General features: G+C 31.1%; 2 protein-coding genes and 1 non-coding gene across 3 annotated transcripts; all 3 read left to right on the top strand.

Moving 5' to 3' along the window:
- The first annotated feature begins 6,004 nt into the window (after nucleotides 1–6,004).
- Nucleotides 6,005–9,738, top strand: LOC148299671 (uncharacterized). The gene is made up of 4 exons (XM_088275827.1): nucleotides 6,005–6,120; nucleotides 6,454–6,626; nucleotides 8,106–8,198; nucleotides 9,560–9,738. The coding sequence occupies exons 2-4, from the start codon at nucleotides 6,455–6,457 to the stop codon at nucleotides 9,628–9,630; spliced, it is 336 nt and encodes a 111-aa protein (XP_088131953.1). The 5' UTR covers nucleotides 6,005–6,120; nucleotide 6,454; the 3' UTR covers nucleotides 9,631–9,738.
- LOC148299672 (small nucleolar RNA Me28S-Am982) lies at nucleotides 9,423–9,495 on the top strand. The gene has a single exon (XR_015839049.1). It is a non-coding gene; the product is annotated as a small nucleolar RNA Me28S-Am982 (small nucleolar RNA).
- A 636-nt stretch (nucleotides 9,739–10,374) lies between the features above and the next one.
- LOC148299670 (uncharacterized) lies at nucleotides 10,375–16,905 on the top strand. The gene is made up of 5 exons (XM_088275826.1): nucleotides 10,375–10,529; nucleotides 12,054–12,326; nucleotides 13,126–13,482; nucleotides 15,036–15,254; nucleotides 16,125–16,905. The coding sequence occupies exons 1-5, from the start codon at nucleotides 10,410–10,412 to the stop codon at nucleotides 16,836–16,838; spliced, it is 1,683 nt and encodes a 560-aa protein (XP_088131952.1). The 5' UTR covers nucleotides 10,375–10,409; the 3' UTR covers nucleotides 16,839–16,905.
- Nucleotides 16,906–18,602: the final 1,697 nt, after the last annotated feature.

Raw genomic sequence — 18,602 nt, 5'->3', positions numbered from 1 at the left:
CATTAAGATAATTCACAGTGATTTAACGTATGTGTATGTACGAAATAAGAATGCATTGTTTTCAAGTATCCATTGTGTCACAGTTCAAATATCTAAGTGATTACTTTTCATATTTATTTTCTATCCAATCATACAGTTTAGTTACAAAACAAATACTGTTTGCCATTTTTAACTACAGCAAATAATATGTCAACTAAAATGTAGTATTTTAATGCACAGTATATGTACTATTTTCATTGACGTTGTGTGCAAACATGTGGAATTTCCAATGAGTGCAAACTTCAGGCATGGGAAACATTCTTCAGACTTTAACTTCTTCCATAATTATTTTTTTAACTTTATCTGCATCCAATGGTGCATAGGGCACTGCATTGTATCGACAAGGTTTTCTTGATCGTCGATTACACTAACGGAAGGCAATCAGTCCTGCAATTCAAGTCTCCCAGGATGATATTTAACAAATTTTGTAGTAAAAAATCGCTGATATGTTTTTTGAGCCCACTCTATTTTGAACTCAGGACCTCCGACACAGTAGCCAAATGCGCTTACCACTGTATACATTGCGGAGGTGGACGTAATTAAAATTATTACCATAATTTGATGTTATTCAACGTGCATTAAAAATTGATTCATTGATTATGCGATACATTAATTTTTTCTTTTTTGATTTGTAAAACTCCATTTTAATTTATGTATTAATTTTTTAATCAAACACAGATTTTTTGAGTCTACTAAGTTGTATTTTATCAACAAAAACACATAAAAAATTTATATTGTGACAGTTGTTTCGACTAGTTTTGGCATTTTCAAATGAATGTCAAACATTCGTTTGAAAATGCCATAACTAGCCGAAACAAATGTAACAATATTAATTTTTTATGTGTTTTTGTTAATAAAATAAAACTTAGTAGACTCAAAAAATCTGTGTTTGATTTAAAAATTAATACATTAACATGAATTTTTTGTTTGAACATAATTGTTTTTTTTGTTGGTACTGAAAAAATTATAGACAGTTTTGGACTTATCGTCTGCAAATATAATGTTTTCTTCTTCTGTCATATGAAGCCAAATATCATGTCCAATTTATTTTGTGTCGGGCCTGAGGGGACGTTAGTTAAGATTAGGTAAAGAGAGTGTCTGGAACTACCGGTATCCACAATTGTACCGGTGAAGAGTTGGAAATATGTTGCGTTATTTTTGTTGACTTAATGATGTGCGAATGGGTGTATGTATCTTTTTTTCCGTTTCCATTAGTCGTAAAATGCTTTGCAGTTGAATCGCAACAATCGTGACGGTTCATGCAGCAAACAAATTGAAGAACCACCGATGAAAAAACACTCCATGGCGTACGCTAAGCAGTCAATTTTATAGTCTATGCAAGATGGAAAATGTCCCTTAATTCAAGCTTATTTAACATGTCATTATGAAACCATGCAAATATTTATTAGAAGATACTATAGATTTGTCAAGAGAAGCTTTTTTGTTGTTGAAGGGAGTCTATTTCAATGAATAAATGACTGGATAACTACATAGTCTATATAACTTTGAAAATGTCACAGTTAATTTTTTTTTTATGCCTGCGGACCGCTGGCGACAGGATTTGATAATTATGTACATATAGTTAAGACCTTAACAAAGAGATTGGTATATAATATTCATATAAAAACATCAGATAATTGCTTCTTTTCTGCCTTTGAAATGTAGCCGACGCGGAAGCTAAAAATACCCTTCCCGTCCATAGGCATCAATCAACCGAATGGGTAGATATACCTTTCCCGTCCGAAGTGTGTTAAAATAACTCTAAAAACGACTGGATGACTATATGGTCTTTTTGACTGGATTTATGTACTTTTATTTCTAAGGACTTTGGCATTTTGGAACAGGTTTTCGATCCGTTTTATCAAGTTTAAGTCATGTTATCTGCACTACGTTTTTAACTTGTTATCTATTCATTGCAATACTATGCCTGGGTGTTTACAGGGCTTACGACTTGTCATCGGAAGGAATAATTGTTGGCTTTATAAATCATATAACATTTGCCCTTTTACTCATACTTGAACACCCTGTTGGGAGGTTCTATAAGAAGGTTTTGTTCCTCTCAGAGAACTAAAGTATCACTCGTAACAAATTGCGTATAATAATATTTGTTTGGTTATCATATTCATATATGTACTCAGAATTAAATCAATTAATCAAAAAAAAAACACATGCATATTCGGAGTGTTTTTATTTTTTTTTATTTGTTTACTGAATTTTATTGAAAAGGCATAGATTATTTTCATCTTCCATGAAGTAAATAAAACTGCAATTCCTGCTACGTACTAATTTCGTTCAAACGGTAAAATAAAATGGTACTTTTGTTTCGGAAGTGTAATCTTATAATAAAGTAGTGTTTTATTCGAGCCTTAGAACGATATTCGTAGCCAGTCACTCGCAATTTTTTTGTTTAATTTCATATTCACTCGAAGATAAAATGTGGAAAATGGTGTAATTTATATCGCCTTAGATTAAGACCTATATTTGGGATTTCAATTCATCCGGTATCATTATAATATACATATGTCATTGTACAAAATCACATATTGTCAAATAAGTCACCATTTCCCTTCAGATTAAATTTTCTTTCAGATTGATATCTCGAAGGATGCGAAATCATTTAATAAACTAATATAATGATTTTTCTTGCTTAGAATCGGGCCTAATAACTAGCTTGGAACAAAATGCATACTGCGCGTTTCATCAACGCTCCATTTCTCTGAATAGTGGGATTATCAAATATTCTAATTGATCGTGTTTGTGTGAAGCCTAAGGGTGACTGACCAGAGAATTTCGTCGTAACATCGCTCGCGGCAGGCATCAGCGAGCATCCCAAACTATGCATGGAGCACTCGGCTCGCTGTACTGACTATACGAATGCCCGCATCGCAACGTGTTACGGTACGACGAAGTGGCTCCGGTCAGTCACCACCCTAAAAATTATCAGCTTTCCATCTTGTTATTTAAGATCTAGATAACACTTTTATTATATACAGTGCTCTATGCGCCGTTCAGGGGCAGAAGAAACAAAGAAGATAATGGAATAATCAAAATATGCATTTTTTGATAATGCCTTTTCTCAGAGAAATCTAAATATAAAATTGCATACAATTATTTTAAATATCCGCTTTTTTGAGGTTGCCAATATTAATTTAACAAAAATTGTTTTGTAACAATTGAAAATATCAATTTTTATCAATCGACTTCGTTATTTCAACGGAATAAGTCTTACTGAATTTTTTATCGTAATTTTAATGACTAATAATAATGATGCCTATGTTATAAAATGTTTCATAAATTGAACTTAAATGATTGATTTTTTTGTTACGGCAACCCTACAATTAATATTCACTAAAAGAAAACACTTTTACCATTATACAATTCTTACTTTTCTATTTAATTACAAGCAAAGTAACGCATTGCTTTGATTTTTTTTTAATAATTATAAAATAAAAACGCAGTGCGAGTCAAACAAAATAAGAAATGATTGATGCTCGGCGTTTAAATACATATATCTGCCAATCATGTAAAACCCGCAAAGTAATTAGGATGGTGTCAAGTGGTGACATTTATTTATAATAGTAACTGTGCATATAAAGCGGCATTTTGAATCTGAATGATTGAAGTGTAATAAGTATAAAAGTTGAGTGAAAATGAGGTTTTGGCTTGATGGAGCGTTTGTGTTCTGTGTTGCCAATAAATAGGGAAAGTCGCAATTGATTCATCAAAACAAAACAATTTGTATTTATTATCGAGTTATTGTTTGGTAAGAATATAATCTATATTTACTATTCAGTAAAGACTTATATGTTGTATGTTCTTTTTGTATTAAAAAGGAATATTCAACAATACTAAATGTTTAATTCATTTTTCCCTATAAACATCCCTAATTTAACAAAATGATGTCAATATGTACAAATCCTAAAAGCATATCGTAGTCGTACAGGAGAAAGTGACTACATAACCAACAAAACGTAAAATTTTCAGGAGGGCCGTTTAAGTCACTTTTGCTTGGCAAGAAAATAAACATCAATGAAGTTAATTATTTTTAACAAGTCAATATATTATACTTCCAAGTTTAAAATTCATTGGAATTTTTTCAGGGCAATATTAAGCTAGTAAGATATCAAAATAGTCAATAACGTTTTTGTAGAAAATGCACTTTGTCACTTTCTCCTGTATGACTACGATATATTCGGCCAATAATTGCCTATATATGAAAAGCCTAGATCCTCGAGGGAGATGACAAACGAGAATAGATGCCATGGAAATATGACTGTCGCAACATGTAGCACATATCTTGGACAGAGTTTTTCTTCTAAATAGATATGTGGTTTTGAAAAGAATAGAGTTATTGAAAGGTAAGGAATTAAAAAATAAAATAAAATATATATTCTAAAAAACAAAAACAAAAAAATATGTATTCTAAAATAAAATTGGGCGTGACCTGACATCCCACTCTATGCATTGCTGGTAGCTAACGGAATTTTATTATATTCTCAATATTATTAATATTTAAAGCATTTACTTTGTGGTTAGTCATCTTTACTTATTTTTTTTACAAAAATGCTAGTAATATTAGTATATAACCGCTCACCGAGATTTTTATGTCTACCGGTTTCGAGACGTATCCGTCTCTGAATTTTATTATTGCGAGTATAGCCTTAAGGCCAGGAAATTTAAGTTCCGCAGCTAGGACAGTGTTCCGCAAACTTTTTCTGTTCAAAGTACTCCTGCCGAATCAAGAATTTTTGGAGGTACACCAGAGAAAAAAACAAAGTCTATTTAAAATTGCTTTGTTATTAAAATTCATAGAATCTGAAAACATATATCGCTCACTCCTTTCAAGAACGTCATAAATCAAAAAACTTGATTTTTCAGGAGAACGTTTTTAAAGTTTTAAAATATAATACAATGTATTAAAAATAAATATCAAGCCATTTATTGAACTTTTTACTGTGCAACAGATCTTTTTAGGTAAACCTGAAAGTTTTTTCTCCATTTGAAAAATATTTAGTATATTTAAAAAAAATAAGTAAACAATACCTTTTCTTCAAAATGCAAAAACAACACTCTATCCTATAGCGGGTAAATATTAAGTTAAAAATATGCCGTTTTTGCTGGGATATAGTACATTTTCTGGGCGTTCCGAAAACACGCAAAACTAAAAATTGACTATGACGTTCTTATGACGTTCTTGAAAGGAGTGAGCGATATAACATATGATGTTTAATGTGAATTGTGAGCCTACTTAACTGAGCACAGGTGATAAAAATTTGGAGCAATTGTTGATATGGCTACTCTCACCTCTTCGATGATGGCCCTGAGGCGTTCTCTTTTTTTTTATTTATTGAATACTAGACTAATATTGTAGTTAAAATTCCTAATTCGCACGCTATGCGCACAAACAACAAAGTGCATTGATCGTATAGCTTTCAGCTACATATTTCTAAGTGTGTTATCTTCACAAAATTAGACTTTTTCCGCGGTACACCAACTAATCACCACGGTACACTAGTGTGCCGCGGAACACTGTCCTAGGACACATCATGAGACCTGCATTAACTCCTGGAAATAATGATGACTGAAAGAGGAAGTCCTGGCTCTAACATAAAAGAGTGGACTGGGATTCAAAATGCTGCAGTCCTCTTTGCCGAACCATTTAAGTTTTCCCAATGTGGTGGTCAACCTTCAGTAATTGGATGCTGATTATTTTTCTGCAGCACACAGGCAATGTCATTTCGAATGTTGTAATTTTTTTAAATTTTATGGAATAGAAAAAAAAACACAAAAATCTTCGTAATCTGTAAATAAATATCGATGAAGTGTTGTCACCATGATTTATTTATCAAACCGAGACAAGTATTATTTTTTATTTTTTATTATGCCAAATGCTAAAACTATCCTACCTCGAACTACTTTGAGTAGAAACTTAAAAAACATTTTTTTATATGGCAATACAAACAGGAAATAAGTCCGCTTCTTTGTCAAAAAATCTAAGCAATTTCTTTTCCGTCAGTTGTCGGAGACGTGAACATTTTTGCACCGGCATCTCACACGTTTCGTGTCATCTACGACTTAAAAGTAAGTATTTTAATAGAAAAGCGTTGTATAAAACAAAAATAGTTGTTAAATTAAAGTAAAATATGGTTGATGTGAAGTTATGTTGTCTAGTTACCTCGATACAACATTATCTTGTCTAGATGTTGTCGGATTCTCCTAGCAATGTGGTAATTTGATGCGCGAATATTCGTTAAATGCAGTGTTTATTTTTCGTTTGGTGTTGTGAAGAATTGGGAGTATTAGTCATTTTCCGCAGTGGAAAAGTTAAAATATGCGACTGTCGCGGTATTTGTTGTGAAACACAAATGGCGCGGGTTGCAGAAGTTTGTCATGACGAGTTGTTACTTTTTACAGAATGCGTTACGTGGCCGCTTATTTACTCGCCGTGTTGGGAGGGAAGGCGGCTCCCGCGTCTGGAGACATTGAGAAGATCCTCAGCTCCGTCGGTATCGAGGCTGATGCCGAGAAGCTGAAGAAAGTCATTGCCGAGCTTGCTGGCAAGGATGTAGAAGAACTCATTGTCAAGGGTGTGTATTCAAATTGTCCCTCTCTTATAAACATTAATATTTATACCCTCAAAACATTAATCTCTACATACGTATCACGTACATAACCTAAAAGTTTGGTTGATCCGTTTTTGAATAGGGAAAACTTTTGCGAATTTGTGAGGATCCCGGGCTACTGAGCTTTAAACTTAGAAAGTATTCTGGTTCGATGGATTATATTGACGATGTTTCATTATCTCAATGTCTGTTTTAACACTAGGCCAATTTTGACTTAGTAGAATGTAGTATTGGCCCCTTATAATTAAATAGCTAGAGATAGAAGTAGATTCTAAGAACATGAATAATAACTGATTTTACCCTTTTTTATAAAGGATTTTTCAAGATTTTTATTTTGAATGTTTGATTATTAAACATGGTAATTCACCAAGAAAAAAATATAGCTTTTCAGTGTTTATCGCCAATTTGACAAGCTTACTAGGGTAACACACTTACGGGAAATATATTTCTACCCGTTGGGTCGATTGAGATGCTTAAGGACGGGAAGGGTATTTTTACCTTCTGCGATGGCCTCATTTCGAAAGCAGAAAAGAAGGAATTATCTAATGTTTTTATATGAACATTATATACCAATCTCTTTGTTAGGATATTAACTATATGTACATTATCATCAAATCCCGTCACCAGTGGTCCGCAATCATAAAAAAATACCCGTCTAAAATGTGTTATCTGTGACATTTTTAAAGTTATATAGAGTATGTAGTCACCCAGTCATTTAGAAAGTTATATAGGCAAGATAATAATAATAATGTAGTTATCCAGTCATTTATTCATTGAAATATTCTCCCGTCACAAAAAAGCTTCTCTTGATATATCTATATCTTCTAATATATATTTACTATATTTGCAATACACCAGTCCATTGTAATATTGAATAAATATTAGAGTGAAAAAAATCACTTATATTTATTAAACCCCCCTGGGAATCGAACCCGGGACCTCCAGAACGGTAGGCGAGCATGCTGACCATTACACTACGGAGGCGGACTCTAATATTTATTCAATATTACACTGGACTGGTACCTGAAGTGGAGGGCTGATCACCTTTCCTTCATGTGTAATCGATCGAGATAACACTGCGTTTATATGAAGCAGTGCCCTATGCACCATTGGGGTGCGGTAAGGGATTATTAATTAATATTTGCAATAATATATATATCAATATACCAATATATAATATACTGATCTCTTTGTTGGTCTTAACTATATGTATATAATTATCAAATCTTGTCGCCAGTGGTTCGCAGGCGTAAAAGATACCCATCAATGTGTTAACAACACCAAATGTTGGAATTAAATTTTCAAACTATTTTATGATGATTCATTTATCATACCATCTTTCGGCTGACTGGCAGTGCTGAGAGTTACCCATCTGAAGCGAATTGGTCACCGTGTATACTGTTGTCAGCCTGACGCCGATACTGACTTTGTTGTCTCTTCCAGGACGCGAGAAGTTGTCCTCCATGCCATCCGGTGGAGGAGCGGTGGCTGTCAGCGCGGCCGCTCCGGTGGCTGCTGCTGCGGCAGAGAAGAAAGGTAAATATCATCCGTGCACTCTTATCGAGATAAGCAACGTGCAAGGTCAAAGATCACTCTTGCTACGTAAGATTAAAAAATTCCATGTAGCCGTTGTGTAATGCTACTTCGATACAATGCAATATCATATGCCCCATTCGGTGCGATAAGGGGGCAAGTTTATATGTAATTTTAAAAAAAGATTATATTTACATTCATGGATTCATTCGTATAATTTTTTTTTTATGATTTTCTATAACATGTTGACTGCCGAGGCAATTTTCAGAATTCTGGTCCTAAGAAGCCAATTTCATTTAATCTTATTCAATAAAAATATGCTTTTACTTTTTGATTTTTAATCTTTTTTTTTGTTCTATAATAATAAACTATATTTTCTGTTCATATATGCCAGCATTGATTTTTTTGCTCTCTTCCCATGCGTCATCTATCCATATTAGCACTGATAATTAGGAATTTTATTTTCAATAATTGATTTGGCAGTCACTTTGTGGTAAAATCTATCCATTTTTAATTAATGTTTTACTCAGTAAATACAACTTTTTCTTAAAATCTACTGTGACACGTGTTTATGTGAAGCTAATTTAGAATTGGCTTCACTTACGGCGTTTGAAAATGATGCGGAATGCATCGAAACACATGTCACAGTAAATTTTAAGAAATAGTGGTATTTACTAAGTAAAACATGAATTAAAAATGGATAGGAATTTCATCATAGCTGCATGAATATGGCAAGTAAATGCACAGTACGAGATAACTCCTAGTCTGTGTTCTTGCAATGAATCACGAGTTATCTCGTAGTTGGCAGTCAACGTGTTAATGTTGACATCACAATATTTTAATAAGATACCTTTATTTTAACAATTTAAATAAAAAATAAAAATAATGAATGCTAAAATTGTCCATTTAAAATTATGTGAACATTGTAAGGGCGAAAACAATAGGTTGTTACGAAAAATGTATTTCCATTTTTCTCTAAAAAAATTAGTTAAATTTGTTTATTTGTAAATGTTTTTAACAAGTCGGAACTTAATTTATACTGGCGTCATCGATAGTATATCGATGACCAAGCTTTTGTCAAAGTATCCAGAATCGATTTATCGACTCTCAGCATTCTTGATGGTCAATATTACCCCATATTTGGGTATTCTTATAATATTGCAATGATAAACAGTTTAATTTAGTCTGCAAGAACTCATTGCCAACAATTATGATTGAACAAAAATATAACCATGATGATTTACCTTATACCATCTTTCGACTGAGAAATCTTGATGTTTATTCTATACTGAACTCCTTGTATCATCCAACAACCTAGGATACATGATATGCACGATACTAATGTTGATTTGTTTGGTTTGCAGAGGACAAGAAGGCCGAGGAGAAGGCTGAATCTGAGTCTGACGATGATATGGGCTTCGGTCTCTTCGATTAAGAGGATTATCTGGCACCATGCATCATCACAACACCTTGACATTCGCAAACACGGCATTTTGTACAAATTATTTCTATGAAATAAACCTTGTATAATTTTACAAGCAAATATGATGGTTTTATTCAATTCCCCTCACCCGATATTCTACTGTATGAATCAGATGCTTTCCTTGTTTATATCAAAACAATTTGTTAGATTGGAAATTAAAAATGTATCATATAAATGCAGTGTTATCTTGATCGTTTGCATATGAAGGAAAGATAATCAGCCCTCCGCTTCAGGTACCAGTCCCCCTGGACTGTTGAATAAATATTAGAGTGAAAAAATCACTTACATGTTTATTTGACTCCCTTACTGGGGATTGAACCCGGGACCTCCAGTATGGTAGCCGAGCGTGCTGATCATTACACTACGGAGACAAACAGCTTTTAACCATTCCTAACCTCGAAAAATGTGCTATCTATTTCATTATAATGTATTTATTGGTCATATGTGGCAGAACATCTGTAAATTATAATTACATAATATACACACAAGTTTATGTTATCTTTCTGTGGTTGTTGAGGAGACTTATTTCTTTTTTATCGGATAAAAAGTTTGCAAAAATCTTTACTTAAATGCTTGTATGCAAAAAAAAATGTACCTGCATTTTTTTTTTTTGGAGAAGGTACTTTTTATTTTTTTGATAATTTAGTGTTCCAAATATGATTTCAAAACAACAAAGAAATATTGTCACCTTTCTGACAATGGCAACGGTTTGTAATGCTTAGTTCCTGGAGATGTCAGCTAGGAGTAAAGCTGATAATGCAAAAGTCAACAAGGGAGATGGAAAAATCAAGATCTCCTCCGAGGATATGTATCCAGAGGAACTTAATAAACATCTGTTGGGTCAAATAAAGGTAGGTTATGTTAACCTCGGCAATGAGAAATATAAAGAACGAAAATTTTCTATAATAGCCTACCTACAATTGTAGTGTTGGCACCTTTGTGTTGGATGTAACATGTAAAAATCCAAATTTGGTTGTATGCCTGAAGTTTTTGTTAGCAATACTTTGCACACCTGCTGTTAGCTAAAAAAAAAATACTTATTTATTGGAAAACCAACTGAATAATTACCAAAAAAGAATAAAATGAAATTCCATTTACAGGGTTTCATTTAAAAATAATCAACACTTAAGATGGGAAAGGTATTTCTACCCGTACGGTCATTGATGCTTAAGGACGTGAAGGGAATTTTTACCCTTCGAAATAGGAATTCTTAGGAAATGAGGCCAGCGCAGAAGCGCTGGCCTCATTTCAATGTCAGAAAAGAAGGAATTATTAAATGTTTTTATATGAATATTATGTACCAATCTCTGTTAAGGTCTAAACTATATGTACACAATTATCAAATCCTGTCGCCAGCGGTCCGCAGGCGTAAAAAAAGACCCGTCCAAAATGTGTTAACAATATTGGTTTATTTCTAACAGAAGTTTACACACTAAATTAATTGAAAATCCATAAAAAAAAAAAACAATTGTTACATCTTAACATTAGGGATAAAATTACATAAAAAATCTACAATCATCATACCTTTTCATGACATCTCAAATCCCTATCACTGCATTTAAGCAACGGCTGCAAAAGAGTAATATGTATCTTGTGTGAGTAAATGAAGGTTTAAACCAGGCCTGGCCAACCCAAATTGTACCCCGGACCGCATCAACGAACTAAAATTTTCCCAAGGTCCGCATACAGACTTTATAAACAAAACCATTAATTTTTTTTATAACAACGAATTTCAAACTTATAGATTTTTTTGTAAGTATTATAAATAATTTAAATGCAGAGATAATTAGCAAGTTTAATCAGGGTAATTGAGAAAATAAAACATTACTACGACCAGATGTGAGAAAAAAACACACATCAAACTAACGAAAAATGTATTTGTTTAGAAGTAAACATTTTGAAAAATTTTAATGATCAAAATGATCAATTTTGACACATAAATAAAAAATATTATCAATTTTATTTTAAATAAAACCAATTTATCAATGGCCGCTCAATGCTAGATTTGACTTTCTTTTCGCTTACTTAAATTTTCTAAATCTATTTCAATAGTTAAAGTTGCACACCTTAACTGGTTTACAAAATTTTTGAGATTGCCTTAAATTGGTGATGCTGAAGAGCGCGCGAACGGATATAGTTTTTAGAACAACATGCATGACTTGGCTCTTAGAAAATACTTGAGCACATAAATTTTGTTGATATATCAAACAGTGTATCACATACATATCGTATATATCACTGGTTTAAAAATATATTCGGCATACATGACCGCGGGCCACCCGTGGTTTTAACTGTACTTCTATTGAGAACATAATTATCAGGAAATCAGGTTACAATTATTAACCTTTAATTAAAATACCTTTTCTATTTGGCAGTCCCTTACGTCTGAAAATGACGATCTCCGTAACTTCATCAAGCAGAGAGATGATCGAATTGAAGAGCTAACGAAAACCGTCAGTTCTCTGCAGGAAAATATTAAAAACATTATTAGCGTTGGTGGACCCTGTGTTTCTGCTAAGTCCGCCGGAGTCATCAGCGCTAAAGTCACTGAATTGTGTAAACAAAACCGACACTCTGTGGCTGAACTGGAATCATTTAAAACTAAGTATGCGGCACTTGAAAGAAGGTTGGTCGAAGCCGAAAATAAGGTATTGTTAATGAAATTTATCTTCATTTTAACCTTCTCCAACTGATATTGGAGGGAAAAATTGAGGGACTCCGAGGGCCCGGAAGGAGACAAATGTCCTTGCTGCGAAACGTGAGGGAGTGAACCGGCACCCGAAGTGTTGAGGAGCTGTTCCGAGCGGCGCAGGACAGGGATAGGTTCGCCCAGATGATCGCCAATGTTAGGGGGACCCGACAGGGCACTTGAAGAAGAAGAATAAGGAAATTAAGCAGAAATAATTATGGTTCTACTGCTTTGTATATATATATTACGTGTCCGCCTCTGTAGTGTAATGGTCAGCACGCTCGGCTACTGTACTAGAGGTCCCGGGTTCAATTACCAGAATCAAATAAATATAAGTGATTTTTTCACTCTAATATAAATATTGAATAAATTTTAATATTACCCTGGACTGGTACCTGAAGCAGAGGGCTGATCACCTTTTCTTTGTGTTAACGATCAAGATAACACTGCATCTTTATGATGCAGTGCCCTATGCACCATCGGGGTGCGGATAAGGGTTTGAATGAATGAATGAATATGAATATACATATTTTTCAAAATAAAATACAATATAATGTCCAATTTGATTTGTATAGTGTCCAATTTCAATTGAAAAATCTATTTCATGACTTATTTCACATACAACTTTTTTTTCACTAATATTTCTTGCTGCAAGTTTTCAAAAACAAATTTTAGAGGCTGCTAGATAGCATGCTGCGGAGATCGGCATATGCACAATTTTCAATGTATTTTATTAAATTATTTATTTTTAAAATAAGGTATTGGATAAACCAGAACCTAAAATACTCGAAAATAAAGAAGAAAAAGTCATACCGAGTCAAGATGAGTTAAAAGACTTGAGAGAAAAATTAACCAACACGACCAAAAAACTTATCGAAACTCGGAATAAGAAAATCGATTTGAAGAATGAAATGTTGCTGGCTAATAAATGCTTGCAAAATGAGATCGGTCCCAGTTTTATTAGCGTCCAAAAGTTGGCCGCAGAGCCCATTGGTTTCAAAGGAAGAGCGCAGGAAATTATCATTTTGAAGAATAAGATCTCAGAGTTAGAAGAAAAGTTGTATGGTAAAAATAAGAATATTCTAACTGAAGTGAAAAAAGAAAATACTATCCAGGTTTGTCAATAAGACTTTTATTCAATAAATTTAATCCTTTTCCGGCAATACATTGCACATGCTAATTAAAAGACAATAATTTTGAAACATAATACAAGTCATAATTACAGATATAAGGGAGAAGTTTGGTATATCTTTACAAGTTTCTTTGTAATCCAGAGATTAATTACTTAAATTTGTATTTTACACTGTTTTGAAGATTTAAAATGATTCTTGGCAAAATTTACAAAAAAATTCTACCGGAAAAGCCCAGTTATAAGTCATCATTCACAATAAAAAAAATACTGATCCTCTGCTGACTGTAGCTCGTATCAAAAAATGATAAAATAAAACGTATAACATGGTGAGTTAGGTAGCTATTTTTCTGTAAAATTGCTGATGTGCGTTCAATCCCACCAACTCCATAAAATAATTAAAAAATAGATTTTTTAAGAGATCCTAGGCTTTTATTTTTCATATACACTCATACCTCGCATAACGGCCTAGATACGTTCCACAAAACTTGGCCGCAAAGCGAAAAGCTGTATAAGGAATCAATTATTCTATTACAAATTCATACCAATTCAATGAGATCTGTTCTAAATTTGTTAAATATGTAACATGGTTTATCATTGAAATAGATTTTCTTTTTATTTCATTTTAATAAAAAATACATACATTACAAGTGCATACATTTGTACATAAAATAATAACAGACTCCAAAAACCAACAATAATCTATAAACAGAAATGAAACAACTTCATGGTAAAATATGTGAATGTATACAAACATATTTTTTTTTAAATGGCTTTAATCTGAAAACGATGAAGAAATGGTAACCTGCAGATCATTATCGTCATCATTATTCTAAAAGAAAATAGTGTGCATCGAGATTGCGCTTGCGCAAGATTAATAATATGTAGATTTATCGAAAAAAAAATTGCCATTATAGCGAAACATTTTAGGCCGTAAATCGAAAATTTGCGTTAATTAAAGAGGGCCGTTATAGCGAAATGCCGTATAAAGAGCGGCCGTATAGCGAGGTATGGGTGTATTCCTTACCCGTAGCTAAAATTTCAATATAGAGAGGCCGAGCAAGTTATTCCTTTAGCCAAGATATTTGCGCTTTTTATAAAAATGTTAGTAATATTAGTATATAATCACTCACAGAGAATTTCTACCGGTTTCGAGACGTACCGGTCTCTTCGTCAGGACAATCACTACAACAGCATGCAAACAATACTACACGTCACCACCAAAGCACTATTCACACACTTACAATTACACAAAATGTTTATCACATGCAATTTTGGTCATATGTAGAATGACCAAATGGTTTATAATTTGAGATAAATTAAACAGAACAATTAAAAGCTTTGGTGCGTACTAGTGGTGAAAAAAAGGTTACCTTAAAGGTTACTAGTTTATTGTTACCTGAATAGTGACGGTCTGGGATGATAAGGTACACCAGGTTCTTGCAAACGGACAAGTCAGGAGTCAGGAGTCTGTTGACTGTTTTCAGTTAATTAGTTGATGTAAAATAATAAGTTTTTTCTTTAAATGCATTGATTTAGGTTATCAGAGATATAGAAGCAAAGAGAAGAAACCAAAATGACCAAACTGCCAAGGATTTTGAAGCCTTACAAAGCGAATATGCTGAAATTAAGAAAAAGTTGGAAGGCACTACTGCTCGCGTCAAAACACTCACCAGCGAAAGTGTGGCCCTCAGGCACACCATACAAAACCTTACCGACAAAAGTTTACATGATGATAAAATCAAAGAAGAATTAATTGTGAGTGAAAAGACATTTTACTACCAAAAGACATTTTTATGGTTGATTAAATATACTCCACATAAATTCCCTTTAGGAAACTTTTCGATTTCTAAAATACAATACAAATTTTTAAAAATATGAAAAATTAATAGTTTCATTCCATCATATTCATTAAAAAATTTGCTGGCCGTAAGTTGCCATTAAATTTCATAATCGTGAGGGCAGGAATTTTGAGTTCCCTTTTCGGAAGAAAAGGGCAGTGGGAACACTGCCCGGGCAAAATCATTACATCACTCATTCAAATGAGCCTTTAGCCTTAAGGCTAAGTTTCACAACAGAATACTTGTGATTTGTCAGGAGTACCTATTATAAACTTTGTTAGTATGTAGTCATTTTGTTATATTAATAATTTGATGGAATGAAGTCTTGGCAATTTGTAAATGTAAATGACTACCTATCTAACTTATGATACTTAAAATCCATCTCTAGAAAAACCACAAATTTAATATTGTTACAAAAAATTGTGATGTTTCGGATCAGTGGAATTGTGACAAATGATTTCTTTCAAACTCCTTCAATGCATAATTATGTCACTCCTCTGCAGTGTTTTCCCACCATTTAAATGAAGAAAGTTTAATTCTAAAGGATCCTATTTTTCTGCACATTTAAATAAGAAAATTTGTGATTTTATAAATCAATTTATTTGCTATAAAAACAATCCATGATACTTCATTTTATCCCAATGATAATAACCCCTAAACATGTATGAGAACACTTGATGACAAGGGATGACTGTAATCTAAATATGTACATAATCATTTTTAATGACAAACGTTACTCGATCATTTAAAAATTAATATTTTGTATATTATATTTTAATGATTTCAGTTACAACAAAAAACTGTTGAAAGACAATACCAAGACCTTTTGAAAGACATAAAAACCGCCAACGAAAATATTCAATCATCCCATGACTTAATTGTTGAAGATCTCAAGAATGAAAAATACAGGGTGAATGCTTTGAACGAAAAACTTGAAGAACGAAACAAAAAAATTGAGTATTTAAATAATCAGCTGACAAAAGTTATCGAGAGTTCTTTACAAAAAGTTTATTTTACACCACTACAAATAGCGGCTGATAATGAAATAAAAGTCTTGGCGAATGTTTTGGATAAAACTAATAAAAGATTAGATGAGGAGAGGAGAAAATATATGGATTTAGAAAAGAGGTATTTAAAGATAAAAGGTAACAAAATGAATAGTAAAATTTACAATGAATTAGAAATAAAAGAATTGAAAGTAACCGGTCAAAAAACTCGTTCGGTTTCATCAATCGGTTCCTCTGTCAAAACATCAGTTCAATATACCGTTAAAACTGGCAAAAATCAGGGAAACGTTTGCCCCGATAACTGTAGACGATACGAAATCGAAATGCTGAAAAACAAGCTGGAGATATCTCAGGAGCAGGTGAAGTTCTTGGAGACCCAACTGACCATGTTGGAAGATGAGAGAGCCGCCGATTTTGAGTCCATCGATGAAATGATTGTCAACTCCAAGAAAACTTTCGCCGATGCTTTGGCTAAATTTCAAAATGCGAGATGAATTGTCTTTTTGTAAAGATATTTGTACTGATTTATTGGAAACAGATATTAAATTGTACGAATCCAAATAGAAATTTATTGTTTTTTTTTATAATCACTGAACATTATTTATAAAATCTATTATATATATATATATATATATATATATATATATATATATATATATATATATATATATATATATATATATATATATATATATATATATATATATATATATATATATATATATATATATATATATATATATATATATATATATATATATATATATATATATATATATATATATATATATATATATATATATATATATATATATATATATATATATATATATATATATATATATATATATATATATATATATATATATATATATATATATATATATATATATATATATATATATATATATATATATATATATATATATATATATATATATATATATATATATATATATATATATATATATATATATATATATATATATATATATATATATATATATATATATATATATATATATATATATATATATATATATATATATATATATATATATATATATATATATATATATATATATATATATATATATATATATATATATATATATATATATATATATATATATATATATATATATATATATATATATATATATATATATATATATATATATATATATATATATATATATATATATATATATATATATATATATATATATATATATATATATATATATATATATATATATATATATATATATATATATATATATATATATATATATATATATATATATATATATATATATATATATATATATATATATATATATATATATATATATATATATATATATATATATATATATATATATATATATATATATATATATATATATATATATATATATATATATATATATATATATATATATATATATATATATATATATATATATATATATATATATATATATATATATATATATATATATATATATATATATATATATATATATATATATATATATATATATATATATATATATATATATATATATATATATATATATATATATATATATATATATATATATATATATATATATATATATATATATATATATATATATATATATATATATATATAGTAGTAAGCAGGTAGATGACAAATCCATACAAATAATGATCTTTCATTACTACGTAACAAACTTCCAACGTTTGAGTTTGGGGCTATAGATGCAACGCCATTGCCCTGTGTATTTTTCTGCATACAGCATAGAACATGATGCCGCCGTTAATTCACAGCCAAAACAACAAAATTAACACATTGTTTGCGGGAAACGCTTGAAAGCATCTTTTACATACTAGGTAGGTTCTATTTGCTTACTTTTGGTAGATCATAAGATATGTCAAAAAACATTATACAGATGGGAATAGGGTTTGCGGTTACATGTGATTAGTATAAATAAATTAAAAAATTAAATTAAAATTAAAATTAAATTGTTAAAATAAATTGTTAAACTGAATTGCATCACTAATAAGGACGATATAATTTGTTTATACAACACACTACTATTATTATTATTATTATGTAGATGTAATGTTCTTTTGGTGGTTTTGTGTACACTAAAGGAAAAAATGTGTGATTTGCTCCGCGGGCCGCAGGTTGGCCACCCTTGCTTTAAAGTATTCTGGCATGTGGAGAGCCACCAAATATTTCTCACATTCCCATCCAGATAAGCTCT

This window comes from Brachycentrus maculatus, unplaced genomic scaffold (assembly GCF_059751285.1).
Source record: "Brachycentrus maculatus isolate JH-2025_06_01 unplaced genomic scaffold, ASM5975128v1 h1tg001001l, whole genome shotgun sequence".
NCBI classification, from domain to species: domain Eukaryota; kingdom Metazoa; phylum Arthropoda; class Insecta; order Trichoptera; family Brachycentridae; genus Brachycentrus; species Brachycentrus maculatus.
Note: the sequence above shows the minus strand (reverse complement) of the source record. Positions and strands in the feature narration are given on the sequence as shown.

What these genes read in the sequence shown, in the direction of transcription:
- LOC148299671 (XM_088275827.1), top strand. Translation starts at nt 6,455, where the DNA reads ATGCGTTACGTGGCCGCTTATTTACTCGCCGTGTTGGGAGGGAAGGCG. An exon ending in AGAAGAACTCATTGTCAAGG is followed by an intron (nt 6,627 to 8,105) that starts GTGTGTATTCAA and finishes TGTCTCTTCCAG; the next exon opens with GACGCGAGAAGTTGTCCTCC. An exon ending in TGCTGCGGCAGAGAAGAAAG is followed by an intron (nt 8,199 to 9,559) that starts GTAAATATCATC and finishes TTTGGTTTGCAG; the next exon opens with AGGACAAGAAGGCCGAGGAG.
- LOC148299670 (XM_088275826.1), top strand. Translation starts at nt 10,410, where the DNA reads ATGTCAGCTAGGAGTAAAGCTGATAATGCAAAAGTCAACAAGGGAGAT. An exon ending in ATCTGTTGGGTCAAATAAAG is followed by an intron (nt 10,530 to 12,053) that starts GTAGGTTATGTT and finishes TCTATTTGGCAG; the next exon opens with TCCCTTACGTCTGAAAATGA. An exon ending in AAAAAGAAAATACTATCCAG is followed by an intron (nt 13,483 to 15,035) that starts GTTTGTCAATAA and finishes GCATTGATTTAG; the next exon opens with GTTATCAGAGATATAGAAGC.